This window comes from Salmo trutta, chromosome 40 (genome assembly GCF_901001165.1).
Source record: "Salmo trutta chromosome 40, fSalTru1.1, whole genome shotgun sequence".
Classification (NCBI taxonomy): domain Eukaryota; kingdom Metazoa; phylum Chordata; class Actinopteri; order Salmoniformes; family Salmonidae; genus Salmo; species Salmo trutta.
In genome coordinates this window covers 16799331-16827317 of record NC_042996.1, presented here as the reverse complement: position 1 = coordinate 16827317, position 27987 = coordinate 16799331, and the positions used below count along the sequence as shown (strand labels likewise).

Below are 27987 nucleotides of genomic sequence, written 5' to 3'. Positions count from 1 at the left end.
TTGTGCTTTAGTGTGTGTGTGTGTGTGTGTGTGTGGGGGTGTGCCTGCAAGCATTCAGGCATTTATCACACGTTCACGTGCGCGCGTGTGTGCGCTAGTGTATGTGTGTGCATGAGCTTGCACGCCGGTGTGTGTGTCTCCGCCAGCAGATGTGTGTGTGTGTGTGTGTGTTGAGTACAGATGGAGTGATGGCATGTTTAAAGTTTTCCAGGCTGCTGTGTTTCAGGCTGTCAGGTTTGTTTTTCTTTCCTCCAGAACAATGGCTGATTGGCTCTGTCTGTGACACACAGACCACACACTCCTAATAGTGACTGACAGCGCTAAGGGCTGTCTGCCTGCCTGCCTGACGCTCACACACTCAGTACCACACGCACACAAACACACACACACACACACACACACACACACACACACACACACACACACACACACACACACACACACTCCAAATTCTGCTTCTTCATACTCACTCACTCATCAGGTGTGTGTGTGTGTACACGTGTGCGTGCATGTGTGTTTGTATTTGAACTGTCAAGGGCAGTATAGGAGGTGTAGCTTGTTTAAGCTTGTTTATGCATATTTGATTCAATTCCTTTATAAACGTTCTGATGTTTCCTTAATTCTGTATAATATGTTGTTCTCCATTGATAACTAATGACAAGAGTCCTCTGTACTGAGAAAGGAGTTGTACTCATCCTTATCACTATTATGAATACTCAGAATGGAGGAGCAGGACTTGTGAAAAAGACTGTATCCAGGCAGATTTATTTCACAGTAAGAAGGGAGAGAAGAGACTCTGTAAACTTGTGAAAGAAAAGAAAACCCATCCACTCTCATATAGACTAGAGGACCTGAAGGCTGAGGTCCAGAGAGGTGACCTGGAGTGGTGTGTTGAGAGGATTCTATACCAGTGGTGTGTGTGTGTGTGTGTGTGTGTGTGTGTGTGTGTACAGAGCTCAAAGGGGGCTGTGTTTGCTCTAAGGAAGCGACCATCCCTACAGCCACACAGCCCCTCCCCTCACAAACACACACTCTCTCTCTGTTCAATTCAAATGGCTTTATTGGCATGGGAAACATATGTTTACATTGCCAAAACAAGTGAAATAGATAATAAACTAAAGTGAAATAAACAATCAAAAATGAACAGTAAACATTACACTCACAAACGTTTCAAAGGAATAGAGACATTTCAAATGTCATATTTTGGCTATGTACAGTGTTATAACGATGTTCACGGTGTATTTCTCTCTCTCTCTCACACACACACACACACGCTGTGCTGTGCTGTGCGCTGGCCCTTTAAGAGCTGAGCCCAGATCTAACAGCTTACAGGGCAGGGAGGGTAGGAGGAGGAGGGACAGAGACAGAGGGAGGGAGGGAGGGAGGGTGTGCGGTTGAGTGTGTGTGAGCGCTACAGAGCGAGAGAGAGGGAACAGTCTCCGTTGTCTCAGAGGTTGAAGGATCAACAGAGAGGCTTGTTGTGGCGGTTGTGATTCTGTTCCATCTGTGTGTCGGAGCTGCATGGTGTTAGAAGGAGGAATCCTAGTTCCCACAGACCTATTCCAGCATGCTCACAGACCCTGAGCTACCTCAGGAGTTTAACAGGTACGTTCTTACTCTCTCTCACACACACACACACTGCTCAGACAGACCGCGGGAGCGAGGGACGGCAGGACTGTGAGGAAGAGGGAAGGAGGAAGAAGGAGAGATGGTGTTTTGTTGTTGTTGAAGTGTTTGTGGAGGAGAAAGTGCTGCTTGGTGTAAAACTGTTTGCTGAAACAAAATAGTGTTTGCTGAGTTGTTTGATAGATAGATAGATTGATAGATATATAGATAGATAGATAGATAGATAGATATATAGATATATAGATAGATAGATTGATAGATATATAGATAGATAGATTGATAGATATATAGATAGATTGATAGATATATAGATAGATAGATTGATAGATATATAGATAGATAGATAGATAGATTGATAGATAGCGAGATAAAGGAGGGAGAGAGAGAGTATGATAGAGGAAAGATAGAAAGTTTGTTTGGCTATCCTGTGCCTTTTAATGATACCACATGCAAAGCTTGCGCAAACTAGTTGTGTGTGTGTGTGTGTGTGTGTGTGTGTGTGTGTGTGTTTGTGTGTGTTGTCCAGCTGTGGTAATCAGAGTGACAATGAGAAGTGATCTGTGACTTTGGCCCTGCTCTCCCTCTCGCTCTCGCTCTCTCTTGCTTTCTCTCTCTTGCTTTCTCTCTCTCTCTCTCTCTCTCTCTCTCTTCCTCTTTCCCTCCCTCTCTCTCCACTGCACACGTTCCAGTTTAACTAAGTTGTTCATGTCAACATGTTCATTGCTGTGTTCAAGCAGCAGTGTTACTCACTGTCTGTCTATCTATCTCTCTGTGTGTGTGTGTGTGTGTGTGTGTGTGTGTGTGTGTGTGTGTGTGTGTGTGTGTGTGTGTGTGTGTGTGTGTGTGTGTGTCTCTGAGACAAACTCTGTTTCCATGTGCTGAGGTGAGAGCGTGACCAGCGTGATTCAGTTTGTCAAGAGTTTCTCAGAAAGTTCCCATTCACCACCTAACTACCTGGCAGTCACAGAATCATTCTACAGTTTCCTATTCAGAATGCCTGGCAACTATTTGTACTTCTGCTTTATCTGAGGGGCTATTTTGACACCCTGAGATAAGACAGCTCACGTTCATGTCGAGCTGCTATCGAACAAGAGCAAATTGTTCAGGGTGGGACAATTCTTGGGTTGTTTTTACAGAATCAACTCATTTTATATTCCAGTAGATGAAATAAAACACAAACACACTAAATGTTAAAAGCTTACATTTAAACAAAATGTCCAATCTTTTATTTGTAGATGTTAAACTAAAATATTCACACACATTACCTCACAGTTACGTGGGATTGTTTTTCTGTCGTTACAGCAACAGCTGTCTGTTTAGAAGGTTGATGCTTATATTTAGTTGTATTATTTAACCTTTATTTAACCTTTATTTAACCTTTATTTAACCAGGCAAGTCAGTTAAGAACAAATTGTTATTTACAACGACAGCCTAGGTTTTCCTCTGTCGTGTGAGAGAGGTGGAAGTATTCTCACCGATTTACAGTTCGCGTCGACAACCGAACGAGCTTTATAATGGCTGTTTGACGTTAATGCCCTGAAAGAAAGATTACCCATAATACCCCGTTTTAATACATGGTATTTTTTTATACATGCCCTCTCTCACTTGACTTTTATTGCATGAAGGTACCGTACTGTTTTGCCAGATCAAACTAATCTTTTGTTTGGAGATAAAGTCTCTGAGTTTTAACCCCGAATTAAGAACGCATTTATGTTTTGCAAAAAAATGTGTTTTTAATAAGTCATCTATCCGCAAAGAGGGGAAGAGAGAAAAGATAACAACAGCAGACTATGTGGAATTAAAAATGTAAAGGATTACATGTAAAAGCAGAACGTTTGGAGATAAATGCAGGGATTACGATGACTTAGAAAACGGCTGGTTAAAAGTCTGCTTTCCAGTAATGTACTCTATCAGTGGATAAGGAAGGAAGAAAGGGCTGTGCCGGTTTGAGTATGTGTAACCTGTGTAGTGTGTATTTATGAGTGTGAGGCTCTCTACAGTGTGTGTGCCTGTGTGTTTGTGTGTGTGCGTGCGTGAGAGAGAGAGAGAGAGAGAGAGAGTTGTGCATTAGTCTCTTCAACGCAGAGGGAGAGAGAGTGTGTGAGCGCCAGTGTGTGTGTGTGTGTGTGTGTGCGAGACATACCATCATCGGTCCTGATGCTTTCTGTTCCTGCGTCTCTGTAAGTGTTCACTTTTCTTTCTTTCTCTCTCATCCCTCTCTCCGTTCTCGTTTACCGTCACTTTTATCTGTTTTCTGCATCAGTTATGAGTTATTAGGAGAAGAAAAGTGAGATACAGAGAATTACTGTGTTTGTGGGGAAGCACATTCTGCTCTAATGTTGCTGGGTTCATAACTGGTTTAAAAGTTCTGTCACAATAACACAGTAAATGCATGTTCTGTACAGTGTGTAGAGCAATGAGCTGAGCTGGCCATGTGACGTGAAGAAATTGTCCTTCCTTTTTATTGTCTCTTGATTAGTTTGAGACGTAATTGATGGAAACAAGATGAGAGTGGTTTGTTTTTAGGAGCTTTATCATCATCATTCATTCCTTAACGGCGAATGAACAAATTGAGATACAGAATAGATTGACCGATGCAAGAACGTTCATGTTATATTTTGACTGGATTGGTTGTAGTAGGGCGTAAATCACAACCATTTTCGTACTATTTACAGTCATTTCTGCTGAGTAATATTTGAATATACGATGATGATGATTAATATATTATTACTGTTATTGGTATTATTATTCTAGTGTGTGTTAATGTGATGATTATAATGTAATGTTATTATTGTCATTATAATATTATACTAATATTGTTGTATATTTTGGTGTTATTATAAATCTTCAGTTGTGGAAATAATAATGATTTGATGGCTTCTTCAAATACGTTGGCAGCTTTACTAAGAATGTCTGTGATGCTTGTATGAAATACTGGAATAGAGTGATTTCTCTGACATAGCTGTGGCATGAGTGTATCTGACAGATTCTGTGGTCAAAGTGACAGATTCCACAGGGATAGAGAGAGAGAGAGAGAGAGAGAGAGAGAGAGAGGATAGAGTGAAGGTATAGAGAAACAGAGGGAGAGCGACTAGAGAGAGGATAACAGAAAGAGAGACGCAGAAAGAGAGAAAGATAGAGACGGATAGATAGAAAGAGGGAGATGCAGAAGTAAAGGGAAAAGAGCGAGATTGATCGTAAAGAAGGGCAGAGAAGAGGAAGGGAGTCCTAGGGGTGCTGAGGGGAGCAGTGTGGAACTCTCACTCTCTACCATTTGTCCCTGTGAGTTTATTGGGGGTGGGTTGTGGTGTAATGTCACCTTTTATGAGTGGGTCCACACCAGATGTCTAAACACCTAAATGTGCCTTATTAGTAAAACTGCATAAATGGTTATAAAAGAACACTTCGATTTCCGCTGCTAAGATAATATGTAGAAATGTGTATTTTAGTGTGTCATCATTGCACTGGTATTGCATTGTAATACATTGTGGGATATTATTATAAAGTAGGACAGTGGAATTTTTATTGTGGTAATGTAATTTGTTACTGTTTGAAACTTTTACAATGAATGGAATTATTTCAGGAATTAAGGGAATCAAAGTGTGTAATGTGAATTAAAGTTGACCTGTACTAAATTGGATTTATGTAGCATTAACTAGAAAAGCATTGCGGATTAAAATGGTTAAGTGTTTTAAAGGGATAGGGTGGCGTGTTATGGACTGTTATGAGAAAGCGGGGTACAGTGTGTGTGTGTGTGTGTGTGTGTGTGTGTGTGTGTGTGTGTGTGTGTGTGTGTAATTGAGTGGTGTGTCCGTGGTCTGAACACTAATGCAGACCTTGTCCCCTCTCTCCCTTTCTCTCTCCCTCTCCCTATGGCCTCTCTGGGCCTCTTTCTCTCTCTCTCTCCCTCTCTCTCTCTGTCTCCGGGTCTTTCTCTCAGACTGGTCCATTGTCTGGCCCATATTGTCAGTCCGCCGAGCAGCTTGATAACCATGTCTCCATGTTGGAAAAAAGAAAGAAATACAGAAGAATAGCAGAGCAGAATGCTAAAAGCGCCTCCCTCTCCTTCCCTCTCTCTCCCTCTCTCCCCCCTCCACTCTCAACCCACAGACCTCCCCAGTGCAGTCAGCTGACCTCTCTAACAGCCAATCGGCGATTGATAAATTAGTTTCGGTAGTTTGGAGGAGAAAGTGTAGAGGACTTCAACTTTTCTCTGGTCGCCCCGCTTGGGTCCCTCTGTGTGTGTGTCTGTCTTCTCTGTTTGGGTGGGGGTCTTCTGGGTTCATTAAGGGGGGGGCTAACGAGAGATGGGTCACATGGCCAGGGGTTAGAGGTCAAAGGTTAGGGCAGACTATCGCATCGTGGTCGGTCGGAGTAGTAAAAGTCAGAGGCTGTTGATTCTGAGAGGGGAAGAAGCCAAGCGAAGTCCTGTCCTGGGATTCTCTCATTCCTGTGTCCTCTGTCCCTCCTTCCCGCCTTCCATTCCCCTCTCTCTCCCTCTTTCCATCCCTGTGCGCCCCACAATGACAGACAGTGTTAGTCTCTTTGGCCTTACCCAGGGTGGTACAATAGCAACTCTGTGTCTGCAGGTAGGGAGGGGGACGCGGGGAAAGGGGGAGGAGGGGAAGAGGGGGGGGAGGAGGGGGGTCAAGGGAAGGGAGGAGGCCATTTAGGTGAGGTGGGAGAGTTTCAAAGGACAGGGCAAAAGGGAGTGCGTGTGTGTGTGTGTGTGTGTGTGTGTGTGTGTGTGTGTGTGAGAGAGAGAGAGTGACTGTTCAGTCTGTCCTGTTGTTGTTTCTCTTCTATCCGTGGGCCACTCCAGAGAGCTGAGTGAGACTCTGTCTCTGTTTTTTACAGAGTGCCGTAGAGAGTGACGGAGACAAATGGACAAGACTTTTTAGGGATGAGCTGAACAACTGGAGTCTAAACAGTGAGCGTCACACAATGGAAAATCTGTGTTCATCTGTCAATAAACATTACGGCTCCACTTCTTCCCTCATAAACATCAGGGAATAGGTCTGAAAAGCAACGGCGATGTTGTCGTTTTGCCGTTTTCCTCCCTCCAAAGCTTTTCTCACGTCCTAGCCCCACAACTGTCAGATCAGCCAGCACAGAAAGAGAGAGAGAAAGAGGGAGTGACCGAGTGAATGACTGGCGGTCTTTATCAGTCCCATTTCACTTGCTTTATTTTACCCTGCTAACCCTCATATGGAAGCTCTCCAAGGTAAAATGCCAGTGAAAGTCACAGCGTGGTGACTCAGCCTGAAGAAAGAAATAACAATTACAACAACATGACGAAGTATGCAGACTGCTGCAATGAGCAGTGATGGCTATCTACAGCCCAGGAGAGAGAGAGAGAGAGAGAGAGAGAGTGTGTGTGTGTGTGTGTGTGTGTGTGTGTGTGTGTGTGTGTGTGTGTGTGTGTGTGTGTAAGGTAGTTTAGGGAGGTGGTGGTGAAGGAACCACAAACTACATGAGCTGGCCCTCTATCCTCCCTGACAGCACACACACGCACACTTGGGACTTTGAACATCGGCTGTGTGTGTGTGTGTGATGACAGTGACATTAGCCACTGTCTTATAGCCTTTTGTGGTTAATCTGGACAGGAAACGCGGTCGCTCCCTCAGCCTCCATTATCGGAGAAAGAAACAGAGGATGCTTTGTGTGCGAGTGTACGTCTGTGTCGGTGCGTCATGTTAGCATACAGTACATCTGCAATAATGTTACAAGGTTTCTGCCATTCCTTTATATGCTCTCCTCTTGTCATCACCCATATGACATTGAGCATGTAACTGGAACGGAATAGAGAGAATGACAGTCAAGTCAAGGAGAGTGGCTGGTGTGTGTGTGTGTGTGTGTGTGTGTGTGTGTGTGTGTGTGTGTGTGTGTGTGTGTGTGTAGCCTACTAGCTGAAATGGCTGTACTAGCCACTACAATGACCAGGGAATATCACGGACTCCATTGAAGTGTGGAGTCACTAAAGTCCACTAGCTTATGTGTTCCCTTTCTCCTGTTTCAGCCTCACTGTTCCCACTGACAGAAAGGACAGCCTATTAATAGATATTAGGCAATATCCTTAAGAGTCAGACAAGACACGGAGAGGAGGAGGAGGGGAGGAGGAGAGAGGAGGAGAAGGAGGAGGGGAGGGGAGGGGAGGAGGTGGGGGGACAAACAGCTGATTGTGTAAAGAAGGATCACTCAGTAAGACAATACTACAAGCTAGCTCAGTGCTTCACCTCAGAGAGGGAGAGAGAGAGAGAGAGATAAATAAATAAATATGGGGTGAGAAAATAGACTGTCGACTTGACAGTGAGCATAAAGAATGGGATGGAGGGAGGGAGGGAGGGAGGGAGGGAGGGAGGGAGGGAGGGAGGGAGGGAGGGAGGGAGGGAGGGAGGGAGGGAGGGAGGGAGGGAGGGAGAGTGTAGAGAGTGCAGGAAAAGATGAATATGTGGAGAAAGCAGCAAGAGAAAGGAGAGTTAAAGGAAGAGAGGGATGATAAGATATTTCAATACCTGATGGAACATTTGTTTAAAGTCATCCCTCAGGAGTTATACAGTGTACCTATTGAAATGCTGAGGTTGTCTGTACTGCTGTTTGATACGCTGTTCTGTTCCCTTACCTCAGGCACAGCTGTAAAGTGACCTCTCACACACACACGCATTCACACGCAGCTAACCTTCACCTGACTGACAGGTAGTAGGGGAAGGGTCGCACAGAGATGACATCACTACCTCTTGGGGATGTGGATTTAAAGCCCCATTTTGATGTAACGTTGAAATTATTTTAAGCCGTGTAAACTGGACCTATATGAAATTCTAATATTGATTTGTATCTGTTTACTATGCATGTTTATTCAGCAATTGAAATACAGGATCACAGTTCAAACAGAGGATAATGGTTGTGTACAGAAGACAGTTAATGTAGTATTCTCGAGAAAAACATTCTGATCTCTGTAGAAGAAGAACAAGAATTATTACTAAAGAGAGGGAAAGATAGATGAACAGAGAGATTTAGAGAAAGAAAGCGAGAAAGAGACAGACCAAGAGAGAGAGATAGAGAGAGAGAGAGCACAGTCTGAAGGTGTGTGCAATATCATCTAGCATATAGGAGATGACTGCTTTGTTTCTCACTCAGTCTTCATGAAACATGAAGCACATCTTTACCCCCGTCGGAGCGCTTCTAACATGAATGATTTAACACATCGCTACTGGGATGTGTAGAGATACGGGGCTCAGCGTGTGTGTGTGTGTGTGTGTGTGTGTCTCTAGATGTGTGTGTGCCAGCTCGTTCCTCTCTCTCTCAGTGCAGCGTGAGTAGTCGTTGAAGTGGGTCATTTGTGCTGGACTGGCTGGTGTTAAGTGAGTTAACCACCGGTCAGTCAGTCTGTGATGGAGATTAACAGTCAATCAGTCTACTTGGGTAGTTAATGGACAGTGTACTTGGCCGATTAGTGACTTAACGGTACATGTACATGTGTAATATGAGAGGGACTTAACACGGTAGCACTCAGTCATCATCAACGAGATGAAGTCGTCCAGGGGAAGTGGTTCTTTAATCTAAGCTTAGTAGCTAACCCGAACGCTCAGCCAGGGTGGGTGTGTTTGTGCGCGTGTGTACGTGCGTGTGTGCACAGTTGAGAGAGGAAGGTAGAGAGCTGGACACCGGAGTCGTGAGCTCTGAACACATCAGATGTCCAATTCTCTTCCCAGAGTTTCCCGTGCTGTTGATTAAAAGGATTGTCTTTACATCATGTATTGGTTGGATGGTTGGCGCGCCGAGCATCGCTGTGTGTGTGTGTGTGTGTGTGTAACGGCCCAGTGTGTCTGTATGTGCCTGGTTTTATTTTCCCGGCTGCCGTGGAGAGAGGGAGGTGTGTTTGGCATGTCTGTCTGTGTTCGCGCCACAGAAGGAAGGAGCAAAATTATGCTAATGGTCGCTAATTATGACCTTGGAGACTGGCTTAGCTGCCAATTTATTGACTTAATAAAGCCCTTCTTTTTAATCCCAACAGCACTACTGTACATGCGTTCAATGTTTCATGGAGCAGCCTCTTGTGCAGGACAGGTCTGCCAACTTGAAGTGAATTTGCTGCTATAACCTGCTCACCCACTGTGCTGAGTTCTTTAGTAAATAGACATCAAAGACTTAGAGGAAAATATACATTTTATTGCTCAAGAGGAGAGCTGTGAAAGGAGGAAGGATGGAGGGGTGAGAGGGAGATGGAGGGAGGAGAAGAGGGCACAGCAGAGGGGAGGAAAGAGGGGGGATGGAGGGGTGAGAGGAGGAGAGAGAGGGTGTTGTGTCTAACCTCAGGAATATTCCGGAGTCGCAGCATCCAACAGACTGGGTTCTTGTTCTCCTGAGAGGTGTGTGACCTGCCCAAAAGTTGCTCTTAGGTACACAGATCTAGGATCAGCTTCCCCTCCCTGCTGCTAACCTTAACTATTAGGCGGTAAAACCCCAAACTGACCTTAGATCAGTGTCCAGGGATACTACTCCAGTCCTGTGTGGTGTCTAGAGGACGTGGGAGGAGTGCAGCTGGGAAGAGAGGTGTGGACAGGACATGGGTGGGGGGGCGGTGGACTGGCTGAGGTGGGGTAGACTGAGGGCGGTTGTGTGTGTGTGTGAGGAGAGGCTGTGTTTATCGGAGTGGTGTGTGTGTGTGTGTGTGTGTGTGTGTGTGTGTGTGTGTGTGTGTGTGTGTGTGTGTGTGTGTGTGTGTGTGTGTGTGTGTGTGTGTGTGTGTGTGTGTGTGTGTGTGTGTGTGTGTGTGTGTGTAGCAGAAACAAAAGGCTCCAGTGTATGAGAGTGAAAGGAGGTAAAGTAAACACCCTGTGATGAGGACAGACCTGCTGTGAGTGTGTGAGTGTGTGTGTATGTGCGTTGCGTGGCCTGTAGTTGATACAGCTGTGCCTTCTTCTCTCTCTGCCCAGAGTGTGAAACACTGGGGTAACTCAACGCACACTTTCACAGATGATAAAGATATATATTTAGAAATATCACAATTGTTTTCATTTCTACACTTTCTTGTGGTTTTGGAAAAACTAGTCTTACAATTTCCTTTCATTTTATCATTTAAAATCATGTGTGAACATCACTACTGCTGCTGTGTTTAAAGCATGTGTAGATAGATAAGGGAATTCTGGAATAGGCATGTGCAGATAGTAGAATATACAAGTTAGAATACAGGCATATTGATATACAGTGAGGGAAAAAACGTATTTGATCCCATGCTGATTTTGTACGTTTGCCCACTGACAAAGAAATGATCAGTCTATAATTTTAATGGTAGGTTTATTTGAACAGTGAAAGACAGAATAACAACAACAAAAATCCAGAAAAACGCATGTCAAAAATGTTATAAATTGATTTGCATTTTAATGAGGGAAATAAGTATTTGACCCCCTCTGCAAAACATGACTTAGTACTTGGTGGCAAAACCCTTGTTGGTAATCACAGAGGTCAGACGTTTCTTGTAGTTGCCCACCAGGTTTGCACACATCTCAGGAGGGATTTTGTCCCACTCCTCTTTGCAGATCTTCTCCAAGTCATTAAGGTTTCGAGGCTGACGTTTGGCAACTCGAACCTTCAGCTCCCTCCACAGATGTTCTATGGGATTAAGGTCTGGAGACTGGCTAGGCCACTCCAGGACCTTAATGTGCTTCTTCTTGAGCCACTCCTTTGTTGCCTTGGCCGTGTGTTTTGGGTCATTGTCATGCTGGAAAACCCATCAACGACCCATTTTCAATGCCCTGGCTGAGGGAAGGAGGTTCTCACCCAAGATTTGACGGTACATGGCCCCGTCCATCGTCCCTTTGATGCGGTGAAGTTGTCCTGTTCCCTTAGCAGAAGAACACCCCCAAAGCATAATGTTTCCACCTCCATGTTTGACGGTGGGGATGGTGTTCTTGGGGTCATAGGCAGCATTCCTCCTCCTCCAAACACAGCGAGTTGAGTTGATGCCAAAGAACTCCATTTTGGTCTCATCTGACCACCACTTTCACCCAGTTGTCCTATGAATCATTCAGATGTTCATTGGCAAACTTCAGACGGGCATGTATATGTGCTTTCTTGAGCAGGGGGACCTTGCGGGCGCTGCAGGATTTCAGTCCTTCACGGCGTAATGTGTTACCAATTGTTTTCTTGGTGACTATGGTCCCAGCTGCCTTGAGATCATTGACAAGATCCTCCCGTGTAGTTCTGGGCTGATTCCTCACCGTTCTCATGATCATTGCAACTCCACGAGGTGAGATATTGCATGGAGCCCCAGGCCGAGGGAGATTGACAGTTCTTTTGTGTTTCTTCCATTTGCGAATAATCGCACCAACTGTTGTCACCTTCTCACCAAGCTGCTTGGCGATAGTCTTGTAGCCCATTCCAGCCTTGTGTAGGTCTACAATCTTGTCCCTGACATCCTTGGAGAGCTCTTTGGTCTTGGCCATGGTGGAGAGTTTGGAATCTGATTGATTGATTGCTTCTGTGGACAGGTGTCTTTTATACAGGTAACAAACTGAGATTAGGAGCACTCCCTTTAAGAGTGTGCTCCTAATCTCAGCTCGGTCCCTGTATAAAAGACACCTGGGAGCCAGAAATGTTTCTGATTGAGAGGGGGTCAAATCCTTATTTCCCTCATTAAAATGCAAATAAATTTATAACATTTTTGACATGTGTTTTTCTGGATTTTTGTTGTTGTTATTCTGTCTCTCACTGTTCAAATAAACCTACCATTAAAATTATAGACTGATCATTTCTTTGTCAGTGGGCAAACGTACAAAATCAGCAGGAGATCAAATACTTTTTTCCCCTCACTGTAGATGGAGACCATATGTGTAAGTGCGATGTAGCAATGTACGACTGTACAGAACCATACATTTGGCATCTGTTTGAACCTCTCGGGACAGCAGTCCTGCTCAGAAGGTTTACGTATTCTCCTGTTTGTATCCTCCTCTTTTCTCAAACAGAATGGCTGTTGATGGCTGTGCAAGAAATACAGTTGTGCTCCTAGCCTGTTGCTCCTTGCATGTCTGACTTTCTGCGTATACATTAGTGTTTGCGTATTCTCCTCCCTCCCTCCCTCCCTCCTCTCACCCTGGGTCATCGTAGCAGTAACTTCAAGAATGAACGAGAGCCTTTGAAAGCGCTTAGGGAGACGCTGCCAGCCGCATTAAACTCTATTATTGGAACATATTCATTTTGTCCCTATTCACCCGGGGGGCACATTTATGTTGGGGAGAGTTCATCTAATAGATGCCACTGTTCTTCCCCTCCCTCTGCTTTCAGTGGGAAACAAAGGCAAAGTAACAAATGCACAGCCTCTATGTTTGTTATTTTCACTGGTATTGTCAGGGCCGAGGTTTTCATACACATCACTGTCAGCTTGCTGCTGGAGTGAAAGGGCCTGTGTCAGGCCTCGGCCATTTGTCATAAAATGTCAGCCCAACCTGGCTCTATTTTCAGTAATGGGTTATTGCGTACCGTGTGTGTGTGTGTGTGTGTGTGTGTGTGTGTGTGTGTGTGTGTGTGTGTGTGTGTGTGTGCGTGTGTGTGAACGTTGGAAGGACCTGATGGTAAACATGGATGTGAAGGTCTAAAGAGCTTTTCCTCTGACTAGCGGGTGTAGATGATTTACTGTATATTATTATAGTGTGTATTGTCTGCTGAGAGGAGAGAGAGGGATTCAGAGACACAGAGAGAGGGCCATTGGGGACCAATGAATAATAAGAAATTAATAATGATTAACTATTTCTATAAATATAACTATTGCAATGGATGAAAGAATAGTGTTTCTCCCACTGTCACCCACAGCTCACTCTCCCTCTCTCTCTCTCTCTTCTTTCTCTCTCTCTGTTTTTTCCAGGATGTCTTCCAAGCGACCAATCTCTCCATATGGGGGGACAGATGGAGAGGTAGCCATGGCAACCAGCAGACAGAGACTGGAAGAGGAAGAGAGAGATGACGGACAGGCTGTCATGCACCTCCCCCTGACTCCCTACTGCAGCAAGGTGTCCCCCCTCTCGCCCCGCCCCCTGGACAGCCCCCCCACACTGCACAGTGCCATGGTAAAACAGCCCCTCGTTGTCTTCATATCATTTAACTGCTCTTATTGGCTACTTGGCTTTGTTTCGACTCTTCTTATTGGTCGTCTGGAGTTTAAATCCTGCCACGCTGTTGAGGTGGAAGTTGGCACTTAAGGACAGATCTTAGGATCAGTTTGTCCTCCCCAATCCCTGATCTCAACCATAAGGGGGCTAAACGGATCATAGCCGTTGACAGGAAGTGACAGTCCCCATCTATCATAGACTGAGACAGGGCTATTTAGCATTGTGTATGATTGTTTATTAGACTGTAATTACAGAGAGTTGTAGTTATGGCGTCCGGTTTTGAAGTAACACATACTTCCAACAGAGGAAATAATAATGGGGGAAAACTGGACACAAAAGATGCTCGAGAGTGCTCTTATGATGTGAATCACGTTTCCCTTTTGTTTTAGTGTGAAGGCCCGTGTCTGTGCTGTAACCGTTTGACGGTGAGGCATGGAGACGTGGTACATGTGTGACTGTCAATGTGAGCCATGTCAGTGAGTCATGTTCTGCTGTGAAAAGGGTGACTGTGTGTGGTAACAGTAAATGCATATCATCATTTCGATGTATAGTTTGGTGTGTGTGATGTGTGTTTTATGTAGTGTGTGTGTGTGTGTGTGTGTGTGTGTGTGTGTGGCCTCAGTAACCCTCATAGTTTTCCTCACGTTAGCCTACAGACTTTTCCCCTGTACTGCTGATAAACCACCACACAGTAAATGTTGTGAGATCACTCTGGCTGTAAAACAATGAAAGGGTGCTTAAGGACCATAATGGTAAGCTAATTCTGTAATGAACCTGCTGATTGCACATCAGACTGGACTCTGCTGCCTGTCAGACAACAGTCACTGACTGTAAACCAAAGTCCTCTCTTTTTCTTTCTCTCTCACCAGGAAGATATACTTTATCACGGCATGCTGTTGACAGTAGGTATTAGACCTGATGTTTGGGAGACTTTATCACAGTAGGGATTGGACCTGATGTTTGGGAGACTTTATCACGGCATGCTGTTGACAGTAGGTATTGGACCTGATGTTTGGGAGACTTTATCACGGCATGCTGTTGACAGTAGGTATTGGACCTGATGTTTGGGAGACTTTATCATGGCATGCTGTTGACAGTAGGTATTGGACCTGATGTTTGGGAGACTTTATCACGGCATGCTGTTGACAGTAGGTATTGGACCTGATCTTTGGGAGACTTTATCATTGCATGCTGTTGACAGTAGGTATTGGACCTGATGTTTGGGAGACTTTATCACGGCATGCTGTTGACAGTAGGGATTGGACCTGATGTTTGGGAGACTTTATCACGGCATGCTGTTGACAGTAGGTATTGGACCTGATGTTTGGGAGACTTTATCACGGCATGCTGTTGACAGTAGGTATTGGACCTGATGTTTGGGAGACTTTATCACGGCATGCTGTTGACAGTAGGTATTGGACCTGATGTTTGGGAGACTTTATCACGGCATGCTGTTGACAGTAGGTATTGGACCTGATGTTTGGGAGACTTTATCACGGCATGCTGTTGACAGTAGGTATTGGACCTGATGTTTGGGAGACTTTATCACGGCATGCTGTTGACAGTAGGTATTGGACCTGATGTTTGGGAGACTTTATCATGGCATGCTGTTGACAGTAGGTATTGGACCTGATGTTTGGGAGACTTTATCACGGCATGCTGTTGACAGTAGGGATTGGACCTGATGTTTGGGAGACTTTATCACGGCATGCTGTTGACAGTAGGTATTGGACCTGATGTTTGGGAGACTTTATCACGGCATGCTGTTGACAGTAGGTATTGGACCTGATGTTTGGGAGACTTTATCACGGCATGCTGTTGACAGTAGGTATTGGACCTGATGTTTGGGAGACTTTATCACGGCATGCTGTTGACAGTAGGTATTGGACCTGATGTTTGGGAGACTTTATCACGGCATGCTGTTGACAGTAGGTATTGGACCTGATGTTTGGGAGACTTTATCACGGCATGCTGTTGACAGTAGGTATTGGACCTGATGTTTGGGAGACTTTATCACGGCATGCTGTTGACAGTAGGTATTGGACCTGATGTTTGGGAGACTTTATCACGGCATGCTGTTGACAGTAGGTATTGGACCTGATGTTTGGGAGACTTTATCACGGCATGCTGTTGACAGTAGGTATTGGACCTGATGTTTGGGAGACTTTATGTCATAGCCTTGGTAATGTTAAGATAATAGTGGGAGGTTTTTAACTGAGTTGTTGGAACAGGTATTGGTGTCACGCCCTGACCATAGAGAGCCCTTGTTTCTCTATGGTGTTGTAATGATTTTGTTTTAGAGAAGTATCGGAGTCAGGCGCAGGACACAGGGATGAGTGCAAACAAAACGTGTTTACTGAAAACCATAATAAAACTTCTTCCACAGCAATAATACAGGGTTGGGAGAAACACCTCCAACAACCACAAAACATGAACAATCACAGACAAGACAAACAGGGAAGCCAGAGGGTTAAATAATGAACATAATCAGGGAATCATAAACAGGTGTGTACAATTAAGACAAAACCAAACGAACAGGGAAACATAGATCGGTGGTGACTAGTAAGCCGGTGACGCCGAACGCCGGAAGTCGTGACAGGTGTAGTAGGTTAGGGTGTGACGAGGGGGTGTTCTCATTTAAAATATCTATGTTGGTGTTTTGGTTTGGTTCCCAATTAGAGGCAGCTGGTAATCGTTGCCTCTAATTGGGGATCATATTTAAGTAGCTATTTTTCCCACCTGTGTTTGTGGGATATTGTTTTGCGTTTGTGCATGTGCACCACGTAGTCACCTTTCGTTATTCATTTATTGTTTTTGCTTAAAGTTTAACTTTGTAATAAATATGTGGAACTCAACATTCGCTGCGCCTTGGTCCCGTTCTTACGACAACCGTGACAATTGGTTTGAAATGTGAAAACGTTTAGTAATGATTATTGTTTTAAGTGTGATGAATCACGTATTAATTAATAATTCAAGTATTATTAAGTTTCCTTTTATCATTATTATTATTATTATTATTACTTAGGCCTATGCTACAAATATAATAATCAACACTATAAATTCCCCTATGCATGAGATGCGACTTGAGCCAGGTGGTTGACTGACACGAGAAATGGAATAGTAAAAAGGAGACTGAGGAGGGGTGCGCCCGCATAATATTTGATGTGGATTATTAAAGCGCGACCGAGCCGTCTCCTGGACAGGGTGGATTTAGCGCAAGCGGCAAGGCTTGGCATGTGTAAGATGTACAATTTTGCTACGGCTTTACCCTCTCAATCCGCTCTGCGCTGACTGGCAGAAGAGTTGAGTGAGAGAGAGCTTTAGACCGCGCGCCTCGAAGGGGCTTTGTCACGGCAATTGTATAAAGTGATATGGGAGAGGAAATGGACTGCGCTCTTCCCCGGGTAGTGGCGTCCCCGTGTAGAGGCAGCATCCGCGAGGAGATTACCACGCTTTATTTTGTCATGGTAAATTAACACGGCAGCGAGGCGCGCTCCCCAACAAACTGACCTCTTCATCTCTCCAAACTGCCACTCAGAGTTGAGAGGAAGTGCAGTTAAAAAAAAAACATGTTTTTCCTCGTGTGTTTGTAGCAGTAAATGAAGGGCCTTTTTTTCTTTCTTTCTCCACTTCTTCCCCTGAGTTTTATGGTTAGTAGCCTAATCAAACAGCTGAATTTTGTTAGTGTGCGAAGGGTTTCACAGACAGGTGGTAAAGGATAGTTGTGAATTACTGAACCTTTTGTCCGTTTAATGAGGTCCTGCCGCGCACTCATGAAAGACAAAAACAGCAACAACAATATTCCTCTGCTTAATTCAGGTCCAAATTCTCCAGGCGCCGCCTGCCTTCGATGAGATTTTTTTCATATGGATTTTGACAGATTTGAAGCAGCACACCAAGCAGGCTTAAACCAAACGCAGTGGTCACACTTAGTTTCTCCTGCCAGTGCTGTCATAATGAATTAACACATGCTTGCTTGTAGACAATTAAGGGCCTCTTACAAATATTGGCATGCATTGATTTAATAAACTGTTATTTAAAATATACAAAATAAAGCTGCACATTTCTGTTTAGGTAAATTTAACTGGTATATCTCTACCATTTTGTGCAATGATTTAAAAACAAAATAGATCATAGAAGTATTATTATTATTATTATTGCATTTTAATATAATTATTATTTTTTAAGTTATGATTATTATTGTGAAATTGTAACATATGCAATATTAGATGAAATAAGAACAATTTTGTAACTGCAGTGTGTGGATGGGATTGGGGATGGAGAAGTATTTTTAGGTTATGTGAGTATTTGTCCTCCAAGCTGAGATAACATGGGAGGTGGGGTAAGGAGTGGGGGGTAGGGTTAGGCTGTGAGTAGGCCAACCGGTGTGTGTGGATGCCACAGCAGGCTCAGAGGCAGAGAGCAGACGAGGTGTGTGTTTAGCCCCACGCTAAAGGGATTGTGTGTGTGTGTGTGTGTGCGTGAGTGCGTGCGTGCGTGCGTGCGTGCGTGCGGCAGCGCTGGCTTAAGACCAGCGAGTAGGTGTCAGTGTCACCTCCAGGAGCGAGCACTTACATCCCTGTAGCCTGTGTGTGTGTATGTGTGTGAGTGTGTGCTTCAGGTGCCTCCTGTGACTCCCATTGCCAGATTGGCCATGGCTTAATTGTCGACACCACGGCACCACACATTAAACACATACACCTTCCCAACTTGGAGACATGGCAGGGAATTGCACCCCCTCAATTGCTACTGTTAGTGTTGCTCTGCTCTGCTTCAAACCCACACAGGGTGGAGGGGTGTGTGTGCTCTGATGTACCCAGAGAGAGAAAGATAGAGGGACAGAGAGAGAGAGCGAGAGGGAGGGGGGGACAGAAACAGAGAAAGAAAAAGAAAGAAACAGAGACCCTCTAACGTAAATGGGTAGATTTCTCCTGGAGGGCAACGGAGAGAATAAAGGAGGGAAGAGGAAGACGGAGGAATAAAAAGAGAGAGGGAACATGAGCAGCTGTGCTGGCGGAAGGAAAAAATAGCATTTTGCATTTTTTTGGCAAGAGTTAAGTGTGTTTAAATCTGCCTCTCCTCACAGATGAGCTTAAGAACACAACAGTTGTTTAATTCTGTTTCCATGCAGAGGCACTAAAGGGATAAAGAACGGAGAGAGAGAAAGAGAGCGAGAGAAGGAGAGAGGCGCAGTTTCACTTTGTTACAGTCGTTCGGAAGAGAATTCACATCTACAAATAAAGGCAGCAGAACCACCCACACTGTCAGCCTACCACATCAAATACATATACTCACCCACACTGTCAGCCTACCACATCAAATACATATACTCACCCACACTGTCAGCCTACCACATCACATACATAGACTCACCCACACTGTCAGCCTACCACATCAAATACATAGACTCACACTCACTGTCAGCCTACCACATCAAATACATAGACTCACACTCACTGTCAGCCTACCACATCAAATACATAGACTCACACTCACTGTCAGCCTACCACATCAAATACATATACTCACCCACACTGTCAGCCTACCACATCACATACATAGACTCACCCACACTGTCAGCCTACCACATCAAATACATAGACTCACACTCACTGTCAGCCTACCACATCAAATACATATACTCACCCACACTGTCAGCCTACCACATCAAATACATATACTCACCCACACTGTCAGCCTACCACATCACATACATAGACTCACCCACACTGTCAGCCTACCACATCAAATACATATACTCACCCACACTGTCAGCCTACCACATCAAATACATATACTCACCCACACTGTCAGCCTACCACATCACATACATAGACTCACCCACACTGTCAGCCTACCACATCAAATACATAGACTCACACTCACTGTCAGCCTACCACATCAAATACATAGACTCACCCACACTGTCAGCCTACCACATCAAATACATATACTCACCCACACTGTCAGCCTACCACATCACATACATAGACTCACCCACACTGTCAGCCTACCACATCAAATACATAGACTCACACTCACTGTCAGCCTACCACATCAAATACATAGACTCACACTCACTGTCAGCCTACCACATCAAATACATATACTCACCCACACTGTCAGCCTACCACATCACATACATATACTCACCCACACTGTCAGCCTACCACATCAAATACATAGACTCACACTCACTGTCAGCCTACCACATCACATACATATACTCACCCACACTGTCAGCCTACCACATCACATACATATACTCACACTCACTGTCAGCCTACCACATCAAATACATAGACTCACCCACACTGTCAGCCTACCACATCAAATACATAGACTCACACTCACTGTCAGCCTACCACATCAAATACATAGACTCACCCACACTGTCAGCCTACCACATCAAATACATAGACTCACACTCACTGTCAGCCTACCACATCAAATACATAGACTCACACTCACTGTCAGCCTACCACATCAAATACATAGACTCACACTCACTGTCAGCCTGCCACATCAAATACATAGACTCACACTCACTGTCAGCCTACCACATCAAATACATAGACTCACACCCACTGGCACTCACTGTCAGCCTGCCACATCAAATACATAGACTCACCCACACTGTCAGCCTACCACATCAAATACATAGACTCACACTCACTGTCAGCCTACCACATCACATACATATACTCACCCACACTGTCAGCCTACCACATCAAATACATATACTCACACTCACTGTCAGCCTACCACATCACATACATATACTCACCCACACTGTCAGCCTACCACATCAAATACATATACTCACCCACACTGTCAGCCTACCACATCAAATACATATACTCACACTCACTGTCAGCCTACCACATCAAATACATAGACTCACCCACACTGTCAGCCTACCACATCAAATACATAGACTCACCCACACTGTCAGCCTACCACATCAAATACATAGACTCACCCACACTGTCAGCCTACCACATCAAATACATATACTCACACTCACTGTCAGCCTACCACATCAAATACATAGACTCACACTCACTGTCAGCCTACCACATCAAATACATATACTCACACTCACTGTCAGCCTACCACATCAAATACATAGACTCACACTCACTGTCAGCCTACCACATCAAATACATATACTCACACTCACTGTCAGCCTGCCACATCAAATACATATACTCACACTCACTGTCAGCCTACCACATCAAATACATATACTCACACTCACTGTCAGCCTACCACATCAAATACATAGACTCACACTCACTGTCAGCCTACCACATCAAATACATATACTCACACTCACTGTCAGCCTACCACATCAAATACATAGACTCACACTCACTGTCAGCCTACCACATCAAATACATAGACTCACACTCACTGTCAGCCTACCACATCAAATACATAGACTCACCCACACTGTCAGCCTACCACATCAAATACATATACTCACACTCACTGTCAGCCCACCACATCAAATACATAGACTCACACTCACTGTCAGCCTACCACATCAAATACATAGACTCACACTCACTGTCAGCCTACCACATCAAATACATAGACTCACCCACACTGTCAGCCTACCACATCAAATACATATACTCACATTCACTGTCAGCCTACCACATCAAATACATAGACTCACACTCACTGTCAGCCTACCACATCAAATACATAGACTCACACTCACTGTCAGCCTACCACATCAAATACATAGACTCACACTCACTGTCAGCCTACCACATCAAATACATATACTCACACTCACTGTCAGCCTACCACATCAAATACATAGACTCACACTCACTGTCAGCCTACCACATCAAATACATATACTCACATTCACTGTCAGCCTACCACATCAAATACATAGACTCACATCCACTGTCACTCACTGTCAGCCTACCACATCAAATACATAGACTCACACTCACTGTCAGCCTACCACATCAAATACATATACTCACATTCACTGTCAGCCTACCACATCAAATACATAGACTCACACTCACTGTCAGCCTACCACATCAAATACATATACTCACACTCACTGTCAGCCTGCCACATCAAATACATATACTCACACTCACTGTCAGCCTACCACATCAAATACATATACTCACACTCACTGTCAGCCTACCACATCAAATACATAGACTCACACTCACTGTCAGCCTACCACATCAAATACATAGATTCACACTCACTGTCAGCCTACCACATCAAATACATAGATTCACACTCACTGTCAGCCTACCACATCAAATACATAGACTCACACTCACTGTCAGCCTACCACATCACATACATAGACTCACACTCACTGTCAGCCTACCACATCAAATACATAGACTCACATCCACTGTCACTCACTGTCAGCCTACCACATCAAATACATAGACTCACACTCACTGTCAGCCTACCACATCAAATACATATACTCACACTCACTGTCAGCCTACCACATCAAATACATAGACTCACACTCACTGTCAGCCTACCACATCAAATACATAGACTCACACTCACTGTCAGCCTACCACATCAAATACATAGACTCACACTCACTGTCAGCCTACCACATCAAATACATATACTCACACTCACTGTCAGCCTACCACATCAAATACATAGACTCACACTCACTGTCAGCCTACCACATCAAATACATAGACTCACACTCACTGTCAGCCTACCACATCAAATACATAGACTCACACTCACTGTCAGCCTACCACATCAAATACATAGACTCACATCCACTGTCACTCACTGTCAGCCTACCACATCAAATACATAGACTCACACTCACTGTCAGCCTACCACATCAAATACATATACTCACACTCACTGTCAGCCTACCACATCAAATACATAGACTCACACTCACTGTCAGCCTACCACATCACATACATAGACTCACACTCACTGTCAGCCTACCACATCAAATACATAGACTCACACTCACTGTCAGCCTACCACATCAAATACATAGACTCACACTCACTGTCAGCCTACCACATCAAATACATAGACTCACACTCACTGTCAGTCTACCACATCAAATACATAGACTCACACTCACTGTCAGCCTACCACATCAAATACATAGACTCACACTCACTGGCACTCACTGTCAGCCTACCACATCAAATACATAGACTCACACTCACTGTCAGCCTACCACATCAAATACATAGACTCACCCACACTGTCAGCCTACCACATCAAATACATATACTCACACTCACTGTCAGCCTACCACATCAAATACATAGACTCACACTCACTGTCAGCCTACCACATCAAATACATATACTCACACTCACTGTCAGCCTACCACATCAAATACATAGACTCACACTCACTGTCAGCCTACCACATCAAATACATAGACTCACGCTCACTGTCAGCCTACCACATCAAATACATAGACTCACACCCACTGGCACTCACTGTCAGCCTACCACATCAAATACATAGACTCACACTCACTGTCAGCCTACCACATCACATACATAGACTCACACTCACTGTCAGCCTACCACATCAAATACATAGACTCACATCCACTGTCACTCACTGTCAGCCTACCACATCAAATACATAGACTCACACTCACTGTCAGCCTACCACATCAAATACATATACTCACACTCACTGTCAGCCTACCACATCAAATACATAGACTCACACTCACTGTCAGCCTACCACATCAAATACATATACTCACACTCACTGTCAGCCTACCACATCAAATACATAGACTCACACTCACTGTCAGCCTACCACATCAAATACATAGACTCACACTCACTGTCAGCCTACCACATCAAATACATAGACTCACACTCACTGTCAGCCTACCACATCAAATACATATACTCACACTCACTGTCAGCCTACCACATCAAATACATAGACTCACACTCACTGTCAGCCTACCACATCAAATACATAGACTCACACTCACTGTCAGCCTACCACATCAAATACATAGACTCACACTCACTGTCAGCCTACCACATCAAATACATAGACTCACATCCACTGTCACTCACTGTCAGCCTACCACATCAAATACATAGACTCACACTCACTGTCAGCCTACCACATCAAATACATATACTCACACTCACTGTCAGCCTACCACATCAAATACATAGACTCACACTCACTGTCAGCCTACCACATCAAATACATAGACTCACACTCACTGTCAGCCTACCACATCAAATACATAGACTCACACTCACTGTCAGCCTACCACATCAAATACATAGACTCACACTCACTGTCAGTCTACCACATCAAATACATAGACTCACACTCACTGTCAGCCTACCACATCAAATACATAGACTCACACTCACTGGCACTCACTGTCAGCCTACCACATCAAATACATAGACTCACACTCACTGTCAGCCTACCACATCAAATACATAGACTCACCCACACTGTCAGCCTACCACATCAAATACATATACTCACACTCACTGTCAGCCTACCACATCAAATACATAGACTCACACTCACTGTCAGCCTACCACATCAAATACATATACTCACACTCACTGTCAGCCTACCACATCAAATACATAGACTCACACTCACTGTCAGCCTACCACATCAAATACATAGACTCACGCTCACTGTCAGCCTACCACATCAAATACATAGACTCACACCCACTGGCACTCACTGTCAGCCTACCACATCAAATACATAGACTCACACTCACTGTCAGCCTGCCACATCAAATACATAGACTCACACACACTGTCAGGCTACCACATCACATACATAGACTCACACTCACTGTCAGCCTACCACATCAAATACATAGACTCACACTCACTGTCAGCCTACCACATCAAATACATAGACTCACACTCACTGTCAGCCTGCCACATCAAATACATAGACTCACACTCACTGTCAGCCTACCACATCAAATACATAGACTCACACTCACTGTCACTCACTGTCAGCCTGCCACATCAAATACATAGACTCACACTCACTGTCAGCCTACCACATCAAATACATAGACTCACACTCACTGTCAGCCTACCACATCAAATACATAGACTCACACACACTGTCAGCCTACCACATCAAATACATAGACTCACACTCACTGGCGCTCACATAAACACACTTAAACACCACCAAAGCATACACAGACATGCATACACACATAGACACACACAGACACACACAAATATGCATACACACACTCTTCTTTAAGACAGAGACTAACATTTACAGTATTCATAAATACATTTATATTATTAAAACATGATCTATCTAGCGCGCACGCACACACACACACACACACACACACACACACACACACACACACACACACACACACACACACACACACACACACACACACACACACACAGAAATACAATCAGGTCTCTGTAAGATATGTTGTCAGGCTGATTCCTGAGTTGGACTTGCTGTTTGTTGTAATCTTCTGCAGGCTACTTGAATAGCATGAGTAAATATGTTGTCGGTGTATGGCGGGTGGATTATAATATGGAGGGAGAATATAAGCCATTTAAGTTGCTGATATGTGGATGACAGTATCTGCTCTCTGCTTCGCACAGAAATAATGTCAAAATGTAGCCAGCCGACTTTGAAGATGAATCGCGTGTTAATTCTCTTTGATTAAGAATTGACCCTCATTGTGGCCGTCTCAACACGACATCTGTGCAGATGTGAAGAAGGGAGGAAAAGAAACCCGAGCATTCTCCTCCCCTCCATCTCGCTCTCTTTTCTGTTTGTTTTGTTTTCAAGACATATTTTCGAGACATGTAGAGTGCTGCTTTGCTAAGTGTGCAGTGGATTAAATGAATGGGATGGGACAGGTGTGACGGGACTGGTGGAGATGCCATGCTTCGCTAATGTGTGCAGATCCAGTCACAACCCGATGGAAAACCACTGCCATTCTCCTCTCTCTCTCTCTCATGTGACTTCCCTTATCCCGGGAGAGAAGGATGGAGAGAGAGTGTTATCACATCGTTGTACAACAGTACAAAAAAAGTTAAAACCAAGGCCCCCCTCGTCCCCTGCACACAGAACTCCTCAGACGGTTTACCAGCACACAGTAAGCATCCTCCAGTGTCAGCCGAGAGAGAGAGACAGAGAATAAGCACCATTGTAAATGCAACCCATATTTATGTTTATTTATTTTCCTTTTTGTACTTTAACTATTTACACATCGTTACAACACTATATATTCTGTAGCCATAATATGACATTTGAAATATCTCTAGTCCTTTACTGTTCATTTTTTTTAATGTTTATTTCACTTTTGTTTTATCTATTTCACTTGCTTTGGCAATGTAAACATATGTTTCCCATGCCAATAAAGCCCTTTGAATTGAGAGAGCGAGAGCGGGAGAGGTGGGGGTTAGGGGGGGGGGGAATATGAAGGGGAGAGTTAACAGTTCTGTAGACTTCAGTGATCAGCAGACTAGATGGCCACCTCATTAGAAACGTGGAGATCATGAGAGAAAAACACAGAACCGCCACTATTATACTTCACCGTGACCAAGGAACCTGGTGACATATCTCACCTATTCAATTTCACTTATTGCTTCGGGCTATCCACTGGCGCTCATTCACGTCCCTAAAACCCATTTGGGAGTGAATTATTGAACGTGTTGACTTCCTCTCTGGGAGTGGTGTGAGTGAGTGTACATGTATACCGTCTCTAGGAGGAGTCGGGGAAAGTGACAGCACTTTCCCAGGTGAGAATCTGTTCCCTTCTGGACTTTGCTCGTCTCTCTGCTGCAACGTGCCGGTTCGTTGACAGTGAAAGCCGTATTAATATTATAAGGTGAAACCAACTGACTTCAGACTGCTGAATGATCTGTTGTGGATGGTACAGTTCATAGTAGACAGTTACTGTACCGTAATTTCAGGACTATTAAGCGCACCTGAATATATTATTTTGAACATAAATAAGCCGCAGGTGCCTACCGGTACATTGAAACAAATTAACTTTACACAGGCTTTAACGAAACACGGCTTGTAACAAAAATAAATAGGCTTTAACGAAACACGGCTTGTAACAAAAATAAATAGGCTTTAACGAAACACGGCTTGTAACAAAAAATAAAAAGTTTGCAATAAACAGTAGCCTACCAAGAAAGTCATTGGTCACTATCTTCCTCCTCCTGTGCACTGAAACCACTGAAGTCATCTCCTTTCCAAAAAAATTTAAAGCGGGAAAATTCCATATATTAGCCGCATCATTGTTTAAGCCGCGAGGTTCAAAGCGTGGGAAAATAGTTGCGGCTTATAGTCCGGAAATTACGGTATGTGGCAGAGATATTAATCAGGAAACTACGGTACCTCCACCAGGAAACAAGGAACACCTCATCTGCTCACCGCATCATCAACAGGCATGAAGAGATATCATTTACAAAGTGATATCGATAGCAGGGTGTGTGTGTGTGTGTGTGTGTGTGTGTGTGTGTGTGTGTGCGTGTAAAACACTGGCGTACCTCCTGAAGGTGTGAGTTAGGCAGAGCGCTCCCAGTCCTCCGTCTTCTCCTTGGGATAAACTCACACACACACACACACACACACACACACACACACACACACACACAACCCTAAACTCTTCTCTCTGGAGAAAACCGGAGCAGGGAGATCTTTGGTAAAGTTTCATTACAAAACAAGTCAGGTGTTTTCAGGTCAATAGTCCATCTGTAAATCAGGGTTCAGCTTTGACTAATCTGTTCCTATTATCTCATACCACCTGTTTTACTGTGTTGTGTGTGTGTGTGTGTGTGTGTGTGTGTGTGTGTGTGTGTCCGTGCGTGCGTGCAGTGTGATGTAGTGTAAGTGTGTGTATGCTTGTTAAAGTTGGCAGCTGAAGTGTGTGCAGACACAAAGCTGACCATGACAAGGTCGTCACCACAGTTCATTTAGCTGAGACCCCGCAACATCTCTTGACAGGTTCTTTGACGTAAAACTTGCTGTAAGTTTCTGGTTGTTGTGTGTAAGTTTGCTGTACATTTTTGTGATGGCGATGCAACTTAAGTTTATTGTCACAAATAAGCTCTTTTGCAAAGAGAACTTGCAAGTGAGACATTTGGTCTAGTGGGAATGCTTACTGGATCTCTTTCAAAGTGAAACGGTTTAGGCTTTGAAAGACGTTACAGTAGCTCTCTCCCAACAGCCTGAGTGAAAT

The 27987-nt window shown here is 44.2% G+C and overlaps 1 protein-coding gene across 2 annotated transcripts; it reads left to right on the top strand.

Annotated features, from left to right (window-relative positions):
* The first annotated feature begins 1389 nt into the window (after positions 1-1389).
* Positions 1390-16190, top strand: LOC115180301 (transcription factor SOX-5-like). Of its 2 annotated transcripts, XR_003873050.1 has the most exons (3): positions 1390-1605; positions 13487-14636; positions 14675-16190. XR_003873050.1 is itself a non-coding variant. In XM_029742278.1 (2 exons), exons 1-2 carry the CDS (start codon positions 1568-1570, stop codon positions 13818-13820), a joined length of 372 nt encoding a protein of 123 aa, XP_029598138.1. In that variant the 5' UTR covers positions 1390-1567; the 3' UTR covers positions 13821-14636. The 2 variants fall into 2 exon arrangements, 1 of the variants encoding a protein (XP_029598138.1); XM_029742278.1 differs by lacking the exon at positions 14675-16190.
* The last annotated feature ends 11797 nt before the right edge of the window (positions 16191-27987 follow it).